The 24002-nt window shown below is 38.6% G+C and overlaps 1 protein-coding gene across 2 annotated transcripts in view; it reads left to right on the forward strand.

Annotated features, from left to right (window-relative positions):
- Positions 1–18362, forward strand: part of DNAJC12 (DnaJ heat shock protein family (Hsp40) member C12) — a 42752-nt gene extending 24390 nt beyond the window's left edge. The window contains exons 3-5 of one of the 2 annotated variants that reach the window (XM_008062308.1): positions 935–1074; positions 8360–8567; positions 17802–18362. In XM_008062308.1, the coding sequence (XP_008060499.1) occupies positions 935–1074; positions 8360–8567; positions 17802–17896 (443 nt within the window). In that variant the 3' untranslated portion in view covers positions 17897–18362. The remainder of the gene's footprint in view (positions 1–934; positions 1075–8359; positions 8568–17801) is intronic. The other variant, XM_008062309.1, reaches the window with a different exon arrangement.
- The last annotated feature ends 5640 nt before the right edge of the window (positions 18363–24002 follow it).

Genomic DNA, 24002 nt, shown 5'->3' on the forward strand with positions numbered 1-24002 from the left:
TATATATATATTTTTTTTTTTATTTAAAGTCTCCTGTTACTCTTATAACAAAAAGCAGACCAGAATACTTAGCATGACATCTCAGGCCCTGGATGACTGGGTTATTGTCTGCTCTACAGCCCCATCCTTCACTGTTCTTCCCCTGGCCCTGTGTCCTGTCATACTGGCAATTTCTACTTCCTCTAAATCACTGTGCTCCTTCCTCCGTTAGAGGCTTCACTTTTCCTGTATCTCTTGCTTGATCACTAATATCTCTCAAGACTAGCACTAAAAAAGGTGTTTTTCTTTCTAGTAGACAAAATTGCATTTTCCCAATGTTTATAAATTCTATCACTCCTGCTAATAATGTCTATTTTTCTCACCTATGTAATCAAGACCTGGAATGCCACCTGGTACATCACTGGAATTCAGCAAAGGGAGTGGATAAACTGTGTGCCAAGTGCTTTTTACATCCACAGTCTTGCTTGTCTTTATGATACCTTTTATAAAAACATAACAAGGGCCGGGCTCGGTGGCTCAGCCTATAATCCCACGCCTTTGGGAGGCTGAGGTGAGTGGATTGCCTGAGCCTGCGGGTTCGAGACCTGCTTGGGCAGGTGAGACCTCATCTCTACAATAAATCAAAAATGAGCTGGGCGTGGTAGCACACACCTGTAGTTCCAGCTACTTGGAAGGCTGAGGCGGAAGGATCGCTGGAGCCCAACAGGTCGAGGCTGTGGTGGCCGAGAGTGGCCACTGCACTCCCGTCTGGGCGACAGAGTGAGACTCCAACTCAAACAAACAAACAAACAAAAACCTAACAAGGTAAATTGGCCCAAGGTCACATAGCTAGTAGGTGGCAAAGTTATGATTCTGATGAGACCTGTTTGATGGTTTTGGAGTTTAAAATAACCCTGTCAAGAGAGAAGTGCTAATCTCTTGATTTGTTTTCCAGTGGAGACTTTTCAGAAACTGCAGAAGGCAAAGGAAGTTCTGACCAATGAAGAGAGTCGAGCCCGCTATGACCACTGGCGAAGGAGTCAGATGTCGATGCCATTCCAGCAGTGGGAAACTTTGAGTGATTCGGTGAAAATGGTGGGCCTCTTTTTGGGGATGATGTGAAATTGTGAAGCCCAGACTGCCCATGGAGTAGAATCATGTAGGCAATAGGAGGGAGTCAATAGGCCACAGGAGGGGAAAATCCAGAAATTGGTAGAGTCTATATATAACTCAGTGTCCACAAACCCTGTGAAGGGAAGTTCACCAAAACAGACACAGGGAATTTGTGCTAGAGGAGCCTGTGGCTATACTTTTCAGTCTCTTTGTATGTACTCCTTGTTATTACTCACTGCTTTTTGAGTTCTTATAAATGTGCTTCTCAAGTTGCTCATATACTGCTGAGTTTTGAACCACTGCAAATTCATCTCCTTCATCTTCTTCTTTTTTTTTAAGTTGAAGTCTCACTCTTGCCCAGGCTGGAGTGCAGTGGTATACTCACTCCCCCACCCCAGCATCGAACTGCTGGGCTCAGGTGACCTTTCAGCCTCAGCCTTCCAAGTAGCTGGAACTACAGGCGTGCGCTACCACACCCGGCTAATTTTTTTGATTTATTGTAGAGACAGAGTCTCGCCAAGTTGCCCGGGCTGGTCTCGAACTGGCAGACTCAGACAATCCACTTGCCTCGGGCTCCCAAAGTGCTGGGATTACAGGTTGAGCTACTGAACCCAGCCCCCTTCATCTTTTAAATTCATATTAGCTCATTCTTTCTCTCTCTCTCCTCTCTCTCTCTTTTTTGAGTTGGAGTCTCACTCTGTCACCCAGGCTGGAGCACAGTGGCATGCTCACAGCCACCACAGCCTCAACCTGCTGGACTCAGGCAATCCTTCTGCCTGAGCCTTCCAAGTAGCTGGAACTACAGGCGTGTGCTACCACATTTGGCTAATTTTTTGATTTATTGTGGAGACAAGGTCTCGTCAAGTTGTCCCGGCTGGCCTTGAACTCCTGGACTCAGGCAATCCTCTCGCCTCTGCCTCCCAAAGTACTGGGATTACAGGCCTGAGCCACCGTCCCCAGCCAAGCTTATTCTCTATTTACCATTTTCATGAAAAAACCAGGCTCTGCTTAGTCAAAGAAAGTTGTAAATTGTTTATATTATACATTCTGGTGAAAGAATTGTTAGCTGGACGCGGCAGCTCATGCCTATAATCCCAGCACTTGGGGAGGTGGAAATGAGAGGATTGCCTGAGCCCAGGAGTTTGAGACCAGCCTGGGCAACTTGGCAAGACTTTGCTTTACAATAAGTCAAAAAATTAGTTGTGCATGGTGGTGTGCACTTGTAGTCCCAGCTACTTGGAAGGGTGAGGTGGAAGGATTGCCTGATCCCAGCAGGTTGAGGCTGCAGTGGTTGTGAGCATGCCACTGCACTCCAGCCTGGGTCAACAGAGTGAGACTCTGGTTCCAAAAAAAAGAAGAAAGAATTGTTAGACTTTTAAAACCATTGTGTTATCTTTCTTCATGTCATTAAAAAGCCTAAACATAAAAAATAATCACTATAATTACTGTTAGTTATTTCGTTTCTTTAACATTGGCCTTTGTATATTATAGAGAAAATGTAATTTTAAAGGTTCCTACATTCTTAGGCATGATTTGTCATCCAAATTCTTTCCCTTGGAACACTTGTGTGTGACATGAGACTTAGAATACAGAAATTACCTTATAGGCAAGTTTCCAGGATGAGTTGTTGGAATTAGTCTATGAAGTGATTCACATCTCTTCAATTACAGACCTTTAGGGTAACATTTAGATCTCCTTCCTAGTTAATATTTTAGAAGATTTGAGCAAATTGTTGATAAAAGACTTGTAATACTGAGGAAATGATGAAGAAGAGCAATGCAAAACTTCTAGTGTTATGGTTAAAGCCACCCTATATAAAGCATAAACTATTTTCTTCATCTCATTTTGGAAAGAAATGTTCATCCATATGGATTTGTTTATGGTGGGCTAATTATTTATGAGGAACTAACCATATGATTATTGTATAAATGCACGAATTACTAGGGAGAGCATGTTTCAAAAAATAGGGACTTCACATATTTAAATATAATTTTTTCCCCACTTTCATTGTATAAATTCAAAATTCCTTGTTGACACTGACTAAATAAACATTGTTCTACCACCTCTGCATAACCATATTTCACAGTCTTCTAAGTGTGATACACTGTAACTGCAACCAAATTGGTGACTCGCGATCCTAATACTTTCTGATTCATAGTTTTTTTTTTTTTTTTGGTGATCCACTCAAGTGTGTCACTTAATTTTTAATAGCTTATATCCAGTTAGCTGTGAATTTTCCAAAATATTTTCTTCAAATCCCTGCTTTAATTTATGTTGCTGAAGTCTTTCCATTAAATACTAATTTCCTGTCTCCAAACACATCATTTCTCCTTTGAATTTAGCTTAACTATGAACTGTTTGGGGTCTTAAAATAATTATATTTTAGATCTTGCTGCATCATTTGTCTTGTCAGCAAAGTTGAAGTAGTATGTTGGGTTGTACTTGGTTTCAGATTTATTTTTATCAGTGGTACAAAAATGATGAGGTGCATATCTCTCTGCTTTAAATCGGCAGTGATACTTTTTCGCGCACAGTGTTCTTTGTTTGGGCTAAACGTTACTGTCTCTAACTTCCTTTTGTTTCTCTTCCTCGGTGGACTTTGAATTCCGTATACCAAGTGTTACCTGTTCTGTATTTCATTTGATAGCCTTTGGATACCTTTCCTCTCATTCCTCCTTCCTGTAACAATCCTCAGGGTAACTTTTGTAAGTGTAACTCACCACCTCTGGAATTATTTAGTTGTTGCTTTCTCTGTGTGTGCATTTCATTTGTACATTCTTTTGAATTCATTACTCTAGAGAAATTAGTAACAATTTTCATACCTAGTATTGTTTATCACCCAGCACAGCATTGTCTATTCTTTTATAGCATGTTTGGGTTAGGTATAGTGTCCCCCCTTACCCTCAGTTTTGCTTTCCTCAGTTTCAGTTACCTATGGTCAACCCCTGTCCAAAAATAAGATTACAACACAATAAGACATTTTGAGACAGAGAGAACATGTACATTCACATTAATTTCATTATAGTCTATTGTTATAATTGTTCTATTTTATTGTTAATCTTTTACTGTGCCTAATTTATAAATTAGACTTTATAACAAGTATGTATGTATAGAAAAAAATGTAGTATATATAGAGTTTGGTACTACCAGTGCTTTTGGGCATCTACTGGGGATCTTGGAATGTATCCCTTGAGGATCCCTCAGACTATATTACATATATTACATAGGCCATTCTGACAATAAAATGGCTATAGCTTTAGGATTTGAATGTCAGGCGACATTTATCTAAAATGCATCTGCATATTTGCATGCCCAGAACATTTATAGATTGTTAAATCTCATAAAATCCCTTTTCTTCACATCATCAACTCTGTGTCTCTGCTTTTTATTTAAGTGCTATAATCCCTCTGGAAGGAAAACCATTGGTGGGGAGCAATATTGGTCCCCATATCTATAAGGCAGGACAGATCACAATGTGCTTCTGAGGCATCACACACATGATTGTATTTTGGGAATCTCCTTTGGGAGAATTTCTCAAATGACCCACAGCTTCGAGGGTGCTATACTTCTATCATCCATGAGCTATGAAATTGAACTGAAAAATTTTTTTCCCCAAACCAAGTCTCTGTCATTTCATTAACTATTTCTCTTTTCCTTTTCTAGAAGTTCCTTCTGATAGTTTAAGTTGTAAAAATATTTTAAGAATACACTCAGGTCAATAAATATGTTGGAAATTTAGATTGTATTTATTTATTTATTTTTTAGTTGGGGTCTCACTGTCACCCAGCGCAGTGGCATGATCATGGCTCACCTCAGTCTTGACCTCCTGAGTAGCTGGGGCTACAGGTATGCACCAACATGCCTGGCTAATTTTTAATTTTTTTTGTAGAGATGTGATCTCTCTGTATTTCCTAGGTTGGTCTTAACCTCCTAGGCTCAAGCAATCCTTTTGCCTGGACTCCCAAAGTGTTGGGATTACAGGCATGAGCCATTGTGCCTGACCCTGGAAATTTAAATTTAGACATATACTGTTGGTTTAAGAAGAGCTATGGAATCAGGGTTTTAGTAATCCAGGGCTTTGGGATCCTGGGATAACTTGAAAAGAGAGACCGTTCTAACTCAAATAATCTTAGGGAAATTTATCTTTGGCAGGCTAAATAGTTTATCCCAAAGGGGTCCCGGGTATAGATGGCTCTCCCTGTAGCTCAAAAAAACATAGCAGAGTGGTTCTAGGACAGCTGTGGGAAAAATAAGGCACAGTCAAAATGAAGTGCTGGGAAGATTCTTATAGGCTGTTAAAACTGTCCCATGCTTTATCTATTGCTATATATTTTATAGAGTTGATAGAAACATATTTTTGGTGAATCAGTCGTTTGACAAATTGACTGCTTCTGGGAGGGCTTGTTGGGTTACTCCCATTGCTTCTGGTTTCCCAGCTGGGCAAGGTGTCCTTGGGGCGAGTCCAGCTGGCTACAAACTACCTACCAGAAGAGCTAAATACTATGCTCCTGTGACCATAGTTTCCCTAGCCAGATGGGAAACAATGTGCAATTTAATACCTTCTGCTGGTTCAAAATGTAATCTGTCCTAATTGGATGTAATCCAAAAGCAAGTCAAAAATCACCCAAACAAGTAAAAAATTCACTCATGGTGATCTAGGCTAATAATAGTTAATTCTGTAGTTATTCCACTGATCTATGACAGATCTGAATCAGTTGATTTTGTTTCTATTTTTCTTATATTTACTGGTATGTAAACAAAATTTTTCATTTTCCAGTGTTGATCAAAGTCTAGCGTATAAGTAAATGACTTCATAGAGAGAAAAAGAGACCCATTAAGGAAAGTTGGTAAACGAGTTAATTGTGAAGACAAAATAGCAACATACTAATTTCCTACACTGTAGGGTTAGCGGCTTTTGCACGTTGCTGTCTGTTTAGTGTTAGTTTACTCCATGCATATACAGATTTTATCTTGTGCAGTTTTGTTTTGCTGTACAGACTCTCCCCCTCCTAGTCTCCCTATAGTTTCTATCAGTTCCTGTCATTTGATATTTTTAATTGATGCTGATTCTCTTGAAATGAGTCACTCCACAATAGACTATTTTGCTTGATGTTAAATGTTGTTCTGTGCAACTGATACCCTAGTGGAGCTGAGATATATGCTCTGTGAACACAGAATTGAGTGATTTGTCAGTTATCTGTGTTCCAGCAAACCAGACTGCTTAGTATTACTCTGTTGTTAGTCCTTTGATTGAACTACAAAGCACGAGAAGGTACCTGTATATAAGGTTAGATACAGTTTGGATTTTTCCTCTGTATATTTCTTCAATTGAAATTGGCAGATGTGGGAGTCTGATGATAAAATACTTTATTCTGATTTACTCATAAAGGAGATGGATAAGGCTACTATTTCTGAATATCTTTTCACTGAGGGACTTTCAAAGCATTTACTGTAGACGAACCATTAATCCTTGCCACCTATCTAAGGCAGATTGTAGACACTTTGATTTCAAGAGAGAAGTACTGAGGTACAAAGATCAATACTATGTGCAAGCCACCTAGCTGACTTGTGATACTTGCATTTCACATTTTCAGCTCTCCAGGCTCTAAATTCTTGAATTTCTTACTCTGTTTTTCACTAACCTTATTAATATCCTTTCTCATCTATAGAGGACGCCACTGGCCAGCCTCTTCTATGCATATGCAAAAAAAAAAAAACACATACCAAAACAACAACAAATCCAAAGCAACCCTCCCCAAAAAATTCAGGTTATTTTTTGCACCAGCTGAGGCATTGCTTCTTTTTAAAATTAACATTTTTATTTTGAAATAAAACCTGTAGAGAAATGCATAACACCTACATTTACAACGGCTGTGAAGCCTTTACTCTGTAAGAATTTCCCCCTATGCGCATAGTGCTGGCACCCAGAAGTTTCCTCCTTATATATTTTTGCAATTATAACTACATCTAATTTTTAAATCTAATTTTTTCTTATAAATAGACATATATAATCTCCTTATAGAAAACTTGGAAAATACCCTCTCCTCCCAATAAGAAAAGACAGTAAGTAACTTTATAATCCTGCCATGCAGATATAATCACAGTTAATGCTTTGGGGCATTTCTTTCCAATTTTTTTTTTCCTGTTAATAGGATGGTTCTTGGATCTTGGGATGAGTGGGTTGATTAGTCTATAGACTGATTATATTTGGGAAAGAGGATTCTGAAGGGCTCTTCTGTAACTGGGAAGAGATAGGTTTCAACCTGTCTGTTGATTAGATTACGGCAGAGGGTTTGAATAGACTTATGATTTTAGGGAGTAAGGAAGGCTATGTTGCCCTCCAGTCTTGGGCTTTTGGGTAACTGAGGTAGTGTGTTTGTACTTTAGATGAGGCTTCCCAAAATATCCAGATACGATTTCTTTTTTTTTTTTTTTTTAGTTGGAGTCTTACTCTGTCGCCCAGGCTAGAGTTCCGTGGCACACCCATGGCTACCCCTGTGTCGACCTGCTGGGCTCATGTGATTCTTTCCCCTCAGCCTTCCAAGTAGCTGGAACTACAGATGTGCGCTACTATGCCCGGCTAATATTTTATTTTATTTTATTTTAATTTATTTTATTGTAGAGATGAGGTGTCACCAAGTTGCCTGGGTTGGTCTCAAACCCTTGGTCTCAGGCAGTCTACTTGCCTTGGCCTCCCAAAGTGCTGGGATTACAGGCTGAGCCACGAGCCTGGCCAAGATTTCTTTTTTTCTTTTTTAAAATTTATTTTAAAGATGTGGGGTACAATTCAGGATTAGGTATACAAATGGTCATTGTACTGGTAAAATTTGGGCCTGATTTAGATAAGATTTCAAGCAGGAGTTATGTTCATTATTTTGGTTGATGCCAGAGTGAATTATTCTACTTGAAATATTCTTGACGCAGCAGCCTGGCAATCTCTCTTTCTCACTCTGTTAATCTATTAATTCTTCCATCAATATGTCTATCTATCCATCTCTCTGCCAGTTTTAAAATTTTTAATGGAAAATACATATGTAGGACATAAAATAAAAAAGGTACAAAAGTGTGTATGGTGAAAAGTAACCAGTAATACTTAGATGAATTAATATCTGGATTAACTGATGAATATCTTATTAATAGCCAAGTCTAACATTCTGTTAATCAGCACTGAAATAGTAGGCTGAGCATTATCAAATATTGAACTTTAAGTATGGAAAACCATATAATATTGATTTAATATTTATATCTCTGCTTTTAATTAATTTAGTCAATGCACTGGGCTGTCAGAGGCAAAAAAGACCTGATGCTGGAAGAAGCTGACCAGACTCATACCAAAAAGACTGAAAACAAGGAATGGAATGATGAACAAAGAGAAATAAAGAAAGAAGAGCTGGCTTCGACCACAGAGAAAATGGAGCAAAAAGAATCTGAACCCCTGGAGAAGTCAGTCTCCCCACAGAATCCAGATTCTTCAAGTAAGTCATATCATATTAACTTTGCAGAATGGAGAAGGTCTGAAATTAGAGAACTTGGTTTATGTTGCATTTATTCTCCATCTTTTTCAATCTATACCATAGTGCCAAATGTAAGGACTGGTTTGGCATCTTAAAAGATACTTAATAAGCATTGACACAGAAGCTGGAAGACATTCTGCCCAAGGGAAACTCAGACATTTCTCAAAATGTCTTTTGCTTTACTGAAATAACACTAGCTGTCATTTATTGAGTGTTTACTATGCACAGGAACACTATTTGCCATACTATTTTACATCTATTATCTCTTTAATGTTAATTTTACAGATATTAACTTATTTAATCCTCACCACAAGCTTGTGAGCTTGATATAAATATTATGCCCATTTTCTAGATGAGAAAACTGAAGCCCAGGGAGGTTAAATAATTTGCTCAAGGTTATACAGCTTGTATGTGGCAGAGAAGGGGTCTGAACCAAGGTAGTTTGTTTCAGAGTCTGTGTTCTAAGACACTGCACTATTCTGAGATGATACCTTATCTGTAAGTAGCTCTGTAGACATTCTGAATCATTTATGGATATACTGAAGCAAGGTATTATAGAAGTTCAACTCCTGGCTCCCAGGCTATACTATCTGTGTTGACTTTCCATTTCTACTACTTATTATCTGTATTACTCAGCAAAAGTTACTAAATTTCTCTAGATCTTTGTTTCCTCATCAATAAAATAGGGATTATAATAGCACCTTCTTATTCTGGTGCAGTGCCACACATTTGTAGTCCCAACTACTTAGGAGGCTGAGGCAGGAGGCTCGCTTGAGACCTGGAGTTTGAGGCTAAGTGTGCTATGATTGTGCCTGTGAATAGCCATTGTACTTCAACCTGGGCAACACAGCAAGACCAAGTCTCTGTGTTTATGTAGTTTAGGTGTGTTATATACACACATTGTAACTGTCCTTCAGATTCTTTTTTATTTTTTAAAAATTTTATATTTAGGGCATACACATGCGTATTCATTACATGAACATATTGCGTAGTGGTGGGGCTTGAGTCTCAGGTGGCCCATTCTCCTAAGAGTGAACATTGTGCCCCATAGGTAGTTTCTGAACCCTAATCTCCCTCATCTCTTCCCACTTATTGGTGTCCCCAGTGTCTGTTATTTCCATTTCTGTGACCATTTAGCTCCCACATTTGAGTGAGAACATGTGGTGTTTGGTTTTCTGTTTCTGAGTCAGTTTACTTAGGATGATGATCTTCACTTAGGATGATGATCTTCAGCTCCATCCATGTTGCTGCAAAAGACATGATTTCATGATTTTTTATGACTGCATAGTATTCCATGGTGTATATGTGCCACATTTTCATTATCCACTGATCAGCTGATGGGAATTTATGTTGATTCCGCATCTCTGCAATTGTAAATTGTGCTGCAATGAACAGGTGGGTGCAGGTGTCTTTTTAATATAACAACTTCTGTTCCTAAGGGTAGATGCCTAGTAGTGGGATTGCTGGATCAAATGTAGGTCTACTTTTAGTTCTTTGAGTTAACTCCTTATTGCTTTCCATAGAGGTTGTACTAATTTACATGCTCACCAGCAGTGTATAAGTGATTCCTTTTCTCTGCATCTGTGCCAGCATCTATTGTTTTTTTATTTTTTAATAATGGCCATTCCAATAAGGTGGTATTTCATTGTGGTTTTAATTTGTACTTTCCTGATATGAATGATGTTGAGTATTTTTTATATGGTTGTTGGCCATTTGTATATTTTCTTTTAATAGATGTCTGTTCACGTCATTTGCCCATTTTTTAATGGGGTTATTTGCTTTTTTCCTGCTGATTTGAATTCTTTGTAGATTCTGGATATTAGTCCTTTGTCAGATGTGTAATGTGTGAATATCTTCTCTCATTCTGTAGGTTGCCTGTTTGCTCTGTTGATTTTTTCTTTTGCCATGCAGAAGCTTTTCAGTTTAATTACGTCCAACTTATTTATTTTTATTTTAGTTGTATTTCCTTTCAGAGTTTTAGTCATAACTTCTTTGCCTAAGCTGATGTCCATAAGAGTTTTTCCTAGGTTTTCTTCTAGATTTTTTGTGGTTTCAGGTCTGATAACGTCTTTAATCCATCTTGAATTAATTATATAGGAAGTCTTTAATTAATCTTGAATTAATTATATAGGAAGAGATAAGAATCAAGTTTCATTTTTCGGCATGTAGCTATTCAATTTTCCCAGCACCTTTTGTTGAAAAGGGTGTCCTTTCCCCAGTATATGTAGGTATTTGGGTTTATTTGTGGATTCTCTATTCTGCTCCATTGGTCCATGTATCTGCTCTTGTACCAGTTCCATGCTGTTCTGGTTACTATAGCCTTGTAGTATCATTTGAAGTCAGGTAATGTGATGCCTCCAGCTTTGTTCTTTTTGCTTAGGATTGCTTTGTCTATTCTGGCTCTTTTTTGGTTCCATATGAATTTTAGGATTCTTTTTTCTAATTCCGTGAAAAATGACATTGGTAGTTTGATAGGGATTGAATTGAATCTGTAGATTACTTTGGGTGATATGGTTTAATAATGGTGATTCTTCTAATCCATGAGCATGGGATGTTTCTCCATTTGTTTGTGTCTTCATCAGAGTTTTGCAGTTTTCCTTGTAGAGATCTTTCACCTCCTTGGTTAAGTTAATTTCTGGGTATTTTATCTTTTGGCTGCTGTTGTAAATTGAATTGAGTTCTTTTTTTTGAGTTGGAGTCTCACTCTGTTGCCCAGGCTGGAGTGCAGTGGCATGCTCACAGCCACCCCAGAGTCAACCTGCTGGGCTCTGGCGATCCTTTCGTCTTAGCCCCCTCCAAGTAACCAGGCATGCGCTACCATGCCTGGCTAATTTTCGATTTTAGTGTAGAGACGAAGTCTTGCCAAGTTGCCCGGGCTAGTCTCAAACCCGTGGGCTCAGGCAATCCTCTCACCTCGGTCTTCCAAAGTGCTGGGATTACAGGCTGAGCCACCAAGCCCAACCAGAATTGAATTCTTGATTTGGTTGTCAGCTTTGTTGCTATTGGTGTGTAGCAGCGCTACTGATTTGTGTGTGCTGATTTTCTATCCTGAAACTTTACTGAATTCACTTTTCAAGTTCAGGAGTCTTTTGAAGGAGTCTTTAGAGTACTCTATGTATAAGATCATATTGTCAGCATACAGAGATAATTTAATTTCCTCTTTTCCAATTTGGATACCCTTTATTTCTTTTCCTTGCCTGATTGTTCTGGTTAGGACTTACCAGATTTCTTTTTTTTTTTTTTTTTGAGTGGGAGTCTTACTCTGTCACCCAAGCAGGCGTGAAGTGGCACACTCACGGCCACCACAACCTCAACGTGCTGGGCTCAGGTGATCCTTCCATCTCAGTCTTCCAAGTAGCTGGAACCACAGGCAGGTGCCACTATGACCGGCTAATTATTTTATTTTATTTTATTGTAGAGACAAGGTCTTACTATGTTGCTCAGGTTGGTCTTGAACCCCTGAGCTCAGGCAATCCTCTTGCCTCTGCCTCCCAAAGTGCTGGGATTACAGGCATGAGCCACTGAGCCCAGCTGACTTCTCAGATTCTTATTTGTTGATTCTCAGGGTTGTGATGTAGCACCTCATTCGAATTTAGCCTTTAAGCAGAAGGTTCCCGAATACCTTTGAACATTTGTATGAAAAAACACGATAATTAGATAGCTTGCCGTGAATTGTCGTCTTCCTAGAAATAGTCACTTCAAATCTCTCTTTGGGAAGAATTTCCACATGCTCTCTTCTTTTTGGGGATAAAGATTCTTAGAGTTTGATTCAGGTGTCTCTGTTGGTTACCCAAAAGATCTCGGTGTAGTCCTGCATGTTGATTGTATCAGCCCAGTAACTGGAAATGGTTATAATATAGCAAAGTGATCAAAGCAGAAGCCTGAATTTTAGAAAAACAGAGTTTTAAGCAAATATATGTGTACAACACACCCCCCACCCCACCCCATGCAATCTTGGCTGAATGCTCTGTCCTGCGCTTCCTGAACCTTGGAGATTCCCCGAGTCTGTTTCAGTTAGATTCAGAGCAAGTCTGAGTTCACTGGAACTGTGGGTAAGGTGAATGGGAGATATTTCTGAGACTCTGGCATCCCACTTGAGCCCCTCTCATAGATTCTGTGAAACTTAAAAAAAAAAAAAAGTTGTTTAGATTTTGGGAAAAAAAAAAAGCAAAAGTAATATGGGCTTGCTAAAACATTCAGAGAATCATATGTAGACAATAACTTTAGTGTCTACTTCATTCATCTCTGCTTCCACCTCCTTAAGTAGCCAATGTGAATGCTCAAATATGTTTCCTTCCACACAGTTCTCAATGCTAATACAAGTGTAAGTAAATATATGTACACTTTTGAGAACTTTGGATATAAAAAATAGGGCTATGCTGTACACATTTGTCTATGTTACACAGTGGTTAAGGGTGCAGACTCAGAAACCAGATCCCAGCTTTTCACTGATGAGTTGTGTGACCTTGGGCAAGCTAGTTAACCTCTCTGCATTTGAGTTTTCTTACCTATATAGTGATCAAAATGTTAACATTTTTTGAGGAGCAAATAACTTAGCATATGTAAAATAGTCCAGTGCCAAGCAAGTGGTAAGCACTTTTTTAGAGTTAGGTTTTATTATTTAGGGACTTCTTAAATGCTTACATTAAGAATGAGTTTTTTTTTTTTAAGTGAGAAAGCAGGATTTATTGAGGACAGAAAAGCTCCCACAGTGGGAAGGGGCCCACAGGAGTTGTCCGTTTTTGTTCTTTTTAACAGCTGATTGTATTCCACAGTGTAGATATTTAATATATTGAAGTTGAATAAAAATGTAGAGACAAATCATGCAAAGATGTTTTATTTGGAAAAATATATAAAAACAGAATTGCAGTTTGGGGCATGCACACAGACCAGGGTGGTCTTTGGTATGTCTGAAGAACAAAGAGGTTGGGGGTTTTATTCCAAAGAGAAATGTTACATTGTTTTGAAAGAAAACTTATTGGCGCTAGTTAAGTTTTGGAGCTGGCAAGCTCTGATTAGTGAACAATGGCAGTAGGGAAGACTGGTCTTGGAGGCATGGCAGTTCATTTAAGCAGCTACTAGGTAAGACTGGTTTTAAGGTTATTTCGGCAGCTGGTTTGTGATGCTATCCTTGATCAGGTGCTCCTGCTTCAAGTGCTTTTCTTAGCTTCTTTGTTTAAAATTCTTGTCTGGGCATTTATTACTAGGAGAATCCAAATTAGAAAGTACGTATTTGAAAAACGACAAAAATGACACTATTTACTATAGAAATGTTAGAAAACGTGATCAGGCAAAGAGAAGAAAATGCAACCTATAATCTCATCAGTTAAAGAAATATGTATTAATATTTTGATATATTTTCATTTATGTTATTATACCTAAAGGATTCCCTCCCCCTTGTTTCTTGACTTTAATTCAATGGAGTAATATAAAAAGGTAAATCCAATTCATATAATCAACTTTCACACATAATTTCCTAAGAACAAATTGTAATGCCAGTTTTGATGTCCTCACATTGTGAAGTATATGCTCTTACTGTGGTTTAAGAATGAAGTTGGGGGAATGAAGTTGGCAGGATGGATTTACCAGTATTTTTAAAAAATGCTGTTTAAGAGATTATTGACTCTTCTGACTAGTAGCTTAAACACTGGAGTTTGATACTTCAAAGTACAGTTGCATGATTATTTATAAGCTCATTTTCTGCGGTGTAAGTTTTTTATAACATCAGCATTTGAGAAATATTATTCATGTTATTCAAGCCCTGAAATATTATTCAAGCCCTGAGTGGCTCATGAAAAGACATGAAGCATTCTTGTTTATTGCAGAAGAATAAGAAAGTACAGATAAACAAAAAAGAGTGTAAAAATGAAAAACATATCTATTGCAAATATCCAGGAATAAATACTGTTAATTTTGGTGTACTTTTTTTAGACTTAAAATATTTCACTTTTCAGCATACTTGCTAATTTCAAGCAGTGCTCAATGTGACTTTGGAGTTTGCCTTTTGATGGTTCATCTGTGATGAGCAGCCACCAAATAGTCCCTGTCACATTCTGACTCTTCATTGCAACCAGTAAAATAATGGAGCATAGCATCTGAAAACTGGTGTGTGAGACAATCTCACTGTTACCTTCTTTCTGTTTAAATATGCAATAAATAAGTCCAGGTGAGGTGGCTCATGCCTGTAATCCCAGTGCTTTGGAAGGCAGATGTGAGCGGGAGGATTGCCTGAGATCTAGGTCTTGACAACATCCTGTGCAACGTAGTGAAACCTGACTTTATTAAAAAAAAATAGAACAAATTAGCACAATGCCTGTAGTCCCATCTACGTGGGAGGGTCAGTGGAGTCCGGGCTGTGATCTCACCACTACACTCCAGCTTGGATGACAGAGAGAGCTTATGTCTCTTTAAAAAAAAAGTGCAATACATATGCCTTCTGACAAATTCAATTCTAGAATTAAATAGTATAGAATCCTGGAGAAGAAAATACCCAAAATTAAGATGTAGCAGAAGATATTGGTGTACTGCCATGTCCCTGGGCACTTATCCTCCCGGGCATTGCCAACCCTGTGGACCTCAATCACAAACACTGTGACTGCCAGAGAGCTTGCTCTGGCAATGGAGCCTGCTTGGCACCAGATGAGCAAGCAGTAAGAGCCAGGAAGTAAATGCCCTTTGGATACAGCCATCAGACTATAATGAGTAGAAGTGGAAGGCTAAATTTCCTAGCTCCTTCAACTCCTCGCATGGGATAATTTTAATGGGTTTTTATATTGTCTCCCAGGTTCCCCTTGGGATCAAACTCCAGTTACCCATGGTGGTAACTTATTTGACAGTGCAACTTTGGTAGATTTGGTTCTCCTCCCCATTCCCCTACCAGCATCTCCTGGGATCATCTCCCAAATTAGCCACTTTCTTTCAAATTTTTGTCTGGGTGTCCATTTCTAGCTGACCTCAAACTAGAAACAATGATTTATTTATTTATTTAGAGTCGGAGTCTCACCATGTTGCTCAGACTGGGGTGCAGTAGCACACTCCCGGTCACTGTAGCCTCTACCTGCTGGGCTCAGGCAATCCTTCTGCCTCAGCCTTCCAAGTAGCTGGAACTACAGGCAGATGCTATCACGCCCGGCTTATTTTTTGATTTACAATGTATTTTTAAAGCTACAAAAATGACACTAATTTACTACAGAAATGTGAGAAAATATGCTCAAGCAAAAGGAAGAAAATACAACTCAATAAACTTAAAGAAATACTTATTGTTGATATTTTGTATATTTTCATTTATGCCAGTATAACTAAAACTAAAAGGGTCTTACTGTACATATATTGTGAGTAATTTTTTATTACAGGTTGTCAGAAACAATTTCCTTTTTTCTTTTTGCCCAAATGGAAATTCTTCAAATTTGTTTTCTCTGATAATTCTTGCAAAAGGGCACACAAATTCTGTTTTTTTTCTGATAGAACCACTGTCAACTATTATGTGTATATTTTTCCTGAGTAGATATTTAGATATTATTTTATTTTAAAATACCAATGGAAGCATGTTTTACATATTATCCTGTAACTTTTCACAAACGTTATTATAAGCATTTGAAAAGACACAAAACATACTTGTTTATTGCAGAATAAGAAAGTACAGATAAACAAAAGAGTATAAAAACGAAAAACATATCTACCGCAAATATCCAGGGATAAATACTGCTAATTTTGGAGTACCTTTTTTTAGACTTAAAAATATCACAGTCATGTAAATAACGACTTGATCAATGAGATCATATTGTATGTTTTCGATCTGTCACTTAGCAATATGCTATGAACATTTTTCTATGACAGTATACATTGAAAACATTTTAATGACTATATCAAAGTCAACTTTCACTTGCTGAAAATTTAGATTTTTTTTTAGATTACTTCTTGATTTTAAAAATTTCATAAATGGTATCTTTATAAGCATCCTTATAGCTAAACCATTGGGCACATCCATTATTATTTCCTTAGGATAAATTTCTAGAAGTAAAATTACTGAGCCAACGGTTTATACTTTTTTTTTTTTGAGTCTCAATCTGTCGCCCAGACTGGAGTACAGTGGCCACTCCCGGCCACCGTACCCTCAGCCTTCCGAGTAGCCGGAGCTACAGGCGCGCGTTGCCACACCCAGCCAACATTTTGATTTATTGTAGAGATGAGGTCTCGCCAAGTTGCCCACGCGGGTCTCGAACCGCGGGCTCAGGCAATCCACTCACCTCAGCCTCCCAAAGCGCGGGATTACAGGCTGAGCCACCGCGCCTGGCTTTTTTTTTTTTTAAGTCGGAGTCTCACTCTGCCACTCAGGTTGGAGTGCAGTGGCACGCTCACGGCCACGCCAGTGTCGACCTGCTGGGCTCAGGCGATCCTTCCTCCTCAGTCATCCAAGTAGCGGGAACCACAGGCGCGTGCTACCTCGCCCAGCTACTTTTAAAAATTTACTGTAGAGACGAGGGCTCGCCAGATTGCCCGGGCTGGTCTCGAACCTGCGGGCTAAGGCAATCCACTCGCCTCTGCTTCCCAAAGTGCTGGATTACAGGCTGAGACACCGAGCCTGGCCGGTTTATACATTTTAACAAGTTTGGCGATTTTTGCCAAATTGCTTACCAGAAAAGTTTTGCCAACTTCTACTTTTTCTAGTAGAGATGAAAAATGACTTTTTTTCCCCTCCAGTTTTCAACAGTGTTATTTATTGTAATAATTTTCTTTTTAACCATGGAGTTCAATTATAGTATTTGTATTTCCAAGTATTTGTATTTCCAAGTATTTGTATTTCCAAGTATACAAATACAAATATTTCTAATACTTGTATTTATCATTGACCTTTTACTTTTTGAAACCATGTGAAAGTTGTTCCCCCCCCCCCTTTTTTTTTTCAGTTGAATTGTCAAAACACTCACCACTGGAGATATCTATAAATTTTCTTTTATTATTAAGCATTTAAACCTGTGAGGCATTCTCATCCATAAAAATTGTAATTCTTGTTCATAAGAATTCCTGTCTGCTTAAATTAATGTTTCTGTAAGATATTAAAAATTCATACCAAAGACTTACCCTTACATTTTACTTGTTGCAGCGAAATCTTATCCCCAAGATGTTTTACTATAACAAGAATGACTTTTCTTTTCCTACCTCTGATTTTAAACATTTCTTTTCTCTCTTTTAAAGGCTTTTCAGATGTGAACTCTTGGCACCTTCATTTTCGCTGGTCTGGGGATGCTCCCTCAGAACTCCTCAGGAAGTTCAGAAACTATGAAATATGAAATATCCCTATTCCATAAAAAAGGGAGAGCAAGATTGTCCCCTGTGCTGCCAATACGCTGTCTTTGTTCATATGTTTAAAATGTCATGTTTATTTGTCATGTTTGTGAATTACTGATTTGATTTGTTTGTGAATTGTGAGTAATGATTGATTTATCCATTCCTGAACTGATTCTCATAATGTTTTTTAAAACAGAAAATTTTCAGAAGATAGTTTCTTTGATATTTAAATAAATCAAGGCTCTTAGATCCAGAATAGATGATGTTTTTTCTGGTTAATGTTATTTATAGAAATCCTTATATAAAAAGTCAATCTCTGTTTAGTGCATTTGAACATTTCACTGATGTACCATGATTTATATTACGGCTGGATGTACAAGAAATATTTTCTGACTCTTAAAATGAAATGTGAAATTACTTGTCCACACCCTATGGAATGAAATAAATAATTTTCCCAAAGTTCAAAAATGGTTGTCTGTTTTTCAGATATTATGTCCTTCCTACCATTGTGGTTTAAAATGTGTTTCCTTTTATGGCTTGGTTTCAGAGCAGATTGTATTAGTTTCCTAGGGCTGCCATAACAACATACCACAGAGTAGACTGTTTAAACATAGTTTGGAGGCTAGAAATCCAAGATCAAGGTGTCAGCAGGCTTTTTTGAGGCCTCTCTTGGCTTACAGATGGGCCACATGTGGCCTTTTCTCTGTGCACATACATCCCTGGTGTCTGTCCTTATAAGGAGACCAGTCATAATAGATTAAGGGCCCTTCTAATTCAATTTAACATAATCACATTTTTTAAGACCACATCTACAGATACAGTCAAATTCTGAGGTACTGGGAGTTGGGACGTCAACATATTAATTTTGGGGCAACACAATTCAGTACATAACATAGAAGAAAGTTTTTTTTTTTTTTTTGAAAACTAATACAGCCCTGTGTTGGTTCCCTTAGTTTTATTAGAATTTTTACTGTTTTGTTAAATCTGAAAGTCAGGGCCGACCACTTAAAGAATTATTTCTATTAATATTTTACCATTTCAGTAAAACGTCTCAGCATTGTTATCATCCTGCGAATTTTACTTCAAAAATACAAAATATTGTATACTTAACCTTGAATTGTTCCCCACATCTTTATAATAAAAAAAAAAGAGCCAGGCTCAGTGGCTCAGCCTGTAATCCTGCATTTTGGGAGGCCGAGGTGAGTGGATTGCCTGAGCCCGTGGGTTCGAGACCTGGGCAATTTGGTGAGACCTCATCTCTACAATAAATCAAAAAGTTAGCTGGGCGTGGTAGCACGCGCCTGTAATTCCAGCTACTTGGAAGGCTGAGGTGAAAGGATCGCTGGAGCTCAGCAGGTCGAGGCTGCGGTGGCTGGGAGCGGTCACTGCACTCCAGTCTGGGTGACAGAGTGAGACTCCAACTCAAAAAAAAAAGAAAGAAAGAAAAGAAAAAAAAAACCCCACAACCAGCAAAACAAAACAAAACAATACAAATTAGATGAATAAAATAGAATGTTAAGTTAGTAAAATGAGCTATTGGACAATAGTTGCCTGTTATAATGCCTGCTTGGGACAGGTAGGCAGTCAAATAAATACTATATTGAATAAGTACATTTTTGAATCTAAGAATCAGGGTTTTATTTATTTTTTCTTTTTTCCCCCGACTGTCTGATTTATAGCACTGATGACTTTTAATAACTTGGGAAAAATACTCCCATGCTCCACTCTGCTTTTGTTACAGACTCATTACCCAATTGTAGACAAGATTAAGCACTAGCTCTTATTTACTTTTCTCTCCCACAATGCCCAAAGCCTCCTGAAAGGATAGAATCCAGAATGAAGTTTTTCTGGTCACCCTGAGTAGATCTGATTATGTACTTAGGTCAATGCTGCAGGTACTACAATTATCATTAACTAGAAGAACAACTAGTTTCCCATGCCCCTTGGTTGAGTTTCATTAAGATTTACATCTTTGTCCCTAGAATTTGTCTTCCAGCTACTGGCCCAGGCCTTCTTGTCTATGTGACTGACCCACCCATCTAGCTACTGGCCCACCTTTGCCCATGTGCTTGTGACTGACCCACCCATCTATCCAGTTGTCAGACATACGAGAAGACCACCACCATGGAGCCAGTTCTCTTTACTATCTCACCCAAGATGTTTGCCTGCCACTTGAAAAAAAAGCTTTATCCCCCAGCCCTGAACACTCGGGGCCAGCATTTCCTTTAAGTGTTTGGCCCCCTTCTCCACTCTTGGGGAAGTGGATTTACTCTTTCTCTGATCTACTTTCTAAATAAATTTCCTTTTTCCTAATCTACCTTCTAACCAATTCTTTGCATACCCACGGCACCAATTCAGCTCATGAACCGAACAGATATAAAGAGGCTTATGCCATGTTTATGCTCTCAAGGAGTTGATATTCTAGTGAAGTAAGACAGACATAAGTAAGATATCTTCAGTTTAAAAGGAGTATATTGAATTAGTTTAAATATGTACTGCACTTAGAACTTGACATATAAGCGCTATGTGAATTATTACTATTCTTACTATATTATGTGTTAAGTTTTGTGTTAATCAATTAACAGAATTGTGACCACTTTCAACTTCTTTCCCCAAGTTGGATCTCAGAGTCATTATTTCTTGCATATCTTTCCTTAGATATTCTGTGCATTTATACACATATATGTGTTTCTGCTCTTTACACAAACGATAACATACTACATCCACTGCTGCATACATTACATTTACTCAGTTAATATATTTTGGTATGTGAGTGCTACTTTATTCTTTCCACCTGATGAATAGCATCCCATTAGGTGAATGAACCATAATTTATTTACATTGTCTTCTATTTATGCCTTCTCAGTCTATTTACAATTTTTTGCAATCACAAATAACACTGTAATGAGTATCTTTGGGCAAAGTATTTCTTATATGTGAAGTTTACCTGTAAGAAAAACACCTAGCACTGGAATTTCTGGGTTAAAGTGATATCAGGTGGGATGAGGCACAAAACTTGTGGGTCCTTTGCCACACTACTGAAATGAATTTCAGAGTGGCCAACATAGCTTTAAAACAGAATTTATTAGAGAGAGTGAAGGGAAAGATAGAGGGATGTACCAGAAAGAGTTAGCGAGAGAAACCATATTTTGAATTTGACAACAGGTCTAATATACCCATTAAGTGACTAATATGTTAATGAGTAGGCAGGGGTATCTGGTTTGTAGAGATTACCATCTCTTAGCCTCTGATGGGTGAGAGGGTGGAGTGACCTGAGAGTCCATACTGAATCCATATTCCAGCAAGCAGGGTGGTTGGGCCTGCAGACAAGATGTCTGGATGCTTTCTAAAAACTGCCTACAAGAAATTTATCTAGATATGTCTAACCTACCCTGACTACTCTGCCTCAAAAGAGTATGTATGTGCATTTAAAATTTGATTACCATATTCTCAAGCAAACTACAAATGCCATCTGGCAAGTTTCAGAGAATTTAGGGAGGTTGGATTGAAAGATCCAGGAAATATTGCTTGTTCATTGGGAGTCTTGCTTTTAGTTTATTTATTTATTTTTTAAACCTTAGAGGTAGACTTTGTTGAGTGGCTCAGTCTGAAGCACTGTGCTTATGGGACAATTTACCAGGACCTTTCCTAACCTCTAATATCAGGGATTGTCAGAATATAAAGCAATAATAAAACCAGAGTACACATTTCTTCTGGCACCTCCCATGGGGAGAAAACAAGGCCTTTTTTCAGCGCTATGGCTACTTGCTTTCTGGTTGTCCTGAAATATTGAAATACAATTCTGAAACATTCTTGTTCTTTGAAGTAAAGGGGAACTCAACAGAGCCACTACTCAATGGACATATTCACAGCCTGTCAAAAATATGCCCCTTGATAAGCAAATTAGAAATGCAAAAAGACTTTGTAGATATTCTTTTTATGTCAAAGAACTGGATAAAGAGAAGATAAGGTTGTTTTCCTGCTTATGAATTTTCATATCCTTTCCCTGCCTGGATCTGATGGTAGTTACAAGATCAGTCACAGCAGCAAGTGTCGATGACTAATACAGTTATTGAGAGGGGTCTTTAATTTCCTGGAGGCAAACATCATTACCTGCCACAGCCACATCACTGACAGGAGATGCCGGACTACTGGGGAGTCAGCGATGGAAGAAATTATAAAACTCATGCAATTACTGAGAAAATGATGAGATGTCTCACAACGAAAGGCTTCAACTCCCTTCAATTTCAGGTTTGGTGATATGCATCACTGTGGCCTTGTCTTCAGTATTATTACTTCTTGACTCTCTGCTGTCTCATCCTCACTGTGGGAGAATAGTCTGTGTCAGCCAGCTCATCCTCGTCCTTTCTCCTCTTGCCTGGGCTCTTGTTTCTTCCAGTGTTTTTGCCTTTATTATTCTTGTATTAATTATGGAATTTAAGTTAGATTCTTGGAGAATTGGATCTTTCTCTATCTCTAACCTACTGTGGCACTTAGGGCAAACTACTTGAGCTCTCTGATCCAGTTTCTTCTATCTGTGGCCGGATAAAAGGATCTCCCCTTTGTGGAATACAAGATTTTGGCCCGGTACCAGGCCTAGAGTTGACCAGTATAGGACCTCAGGAGGAAGTCAGGACAGTTTGGGAAGGAGTGTGTAGGCCAAAACTAGACGTCGAGGATTATCGAGGACCGGGAAGGCAGAGAAAGAGGATGTGACTCCTCCATCATGCTCTTTTAACAACTTTTCCTTTCTTACTGTTCTTTTAAGTAAAAAGGCAGAAATAAAAAGGGAAAAACGACAATCAACTAGGTACATCTATATACACCAGCCCCAAACACCTCAATTATCTTTTCACATCCAGCTGAGTCTGATGCCATTCTTGAAAGCATCCCACCTCTAAAGACAGTGGTGAAGTTTTTATATTAAATACTTTCTAGCTTATTAGACCATGAGTGGAGGCTCTAAAGCAGGGTCTAATAATAATTTTAACTATTACCTTTAATAATTTCCAAAGTATTTCTGCACATATCTTGTTTAAACCTCCCAACTAACTTCATTTTCTTGAGGAATTTGTAGCATTTGTCACAGTTTAAAAACCACAATAGAATGGAAAACCAATTTTTTTTGGTATTTGTTTAAACCATTGATTCTCAGACTAGGAATCACCCGGGGGACATGAAACCCTGTGCGTATTGATTACTATTCCTACTATATTATATATTAAATTTTGTGTTAATCAATGAACAGAACTGTGACCTCTTTCAGCTTCTTTTCCCCAGGTGGATCTCAGAGTAACTATTTCTTGCATATCTTTTCTTAGACATTCTGTGCATTCTGGTCATCTTCAGGATGGAACTTGGTCCCTGGAAAGACCAAGGTTTGACAAGAGGGTTGGGACTTTCAGTCCAGGAAAGGGGCTGAAGTTTGAGTTGATCACCAATGGCCAATGATGTAATCAGTGATGCCTAGGTAATGAAGCCTCCATAAACCCAACAGACAGGGTTGGGGGAAGGACTTCCAGATAGCCAAACACGTAGAGGTTCCTTGGAAGGTGGTGACTGGAGAGGGCATGAAATCTTTGAACCTCTTCCCACATATCTCACTCTCAGCATCTTTTCCATCTGACTGCTCGTCTTGAGAAAGTGAAGACAATGTTAATTTTGTCTCAGTTTCTTTCTTTCTTTTTTTTTTTGAGTTAGAGTCTCACTCTGTCGCCCAGACTGGAGTGCAGTGGACGCTCCCGGCCACCACAGCCTCGACCTGCTGGGCTCTGGCGATACTTCCGCCTCAGCCTTCTAAGTAGCCGGAATTACAGGCATGCACTACCACGCCCAGCTGATTTTTTTTTAATTTATTGTAGAGATGAGGTCTCGCTGCCCAGGCGGGTCTCGAACCCGCGGGCTCAGGCAATCCACTCACCTCAGCCTCCCAAAGGCGCGGGATTACAGGCTGAGCCACCGAGCCCGACTAGTTTCTTTCTTTAGGTCAACAATTTGTATCCTTTGTGATATCCTTTATAATAAATGTGTAAATGTAAGTATAAATGTTGATTTCTATCAGCTCCTCTAGTAAATTAATCAAACCCAAGGAAGGGGTTGTGGGAACCT

The sequence above is a fragment of the Carlito syrichta genome, unplaced genomic scaffold (assembly GCF_000164805.1).
Source record: "Carlito syrichta isolate Samal-C Ts95f unplaced genomic scaffold, Tarsius_syrichta-2.0.1 Scaffold305686, whole genome shotgun sequence".
NCBI classification, from domain to species: Eukaryota; Metazoa; Chordata; class Mammalia; order Primates; family Tarsiidae; genus Carlito; species Carlito syrichta.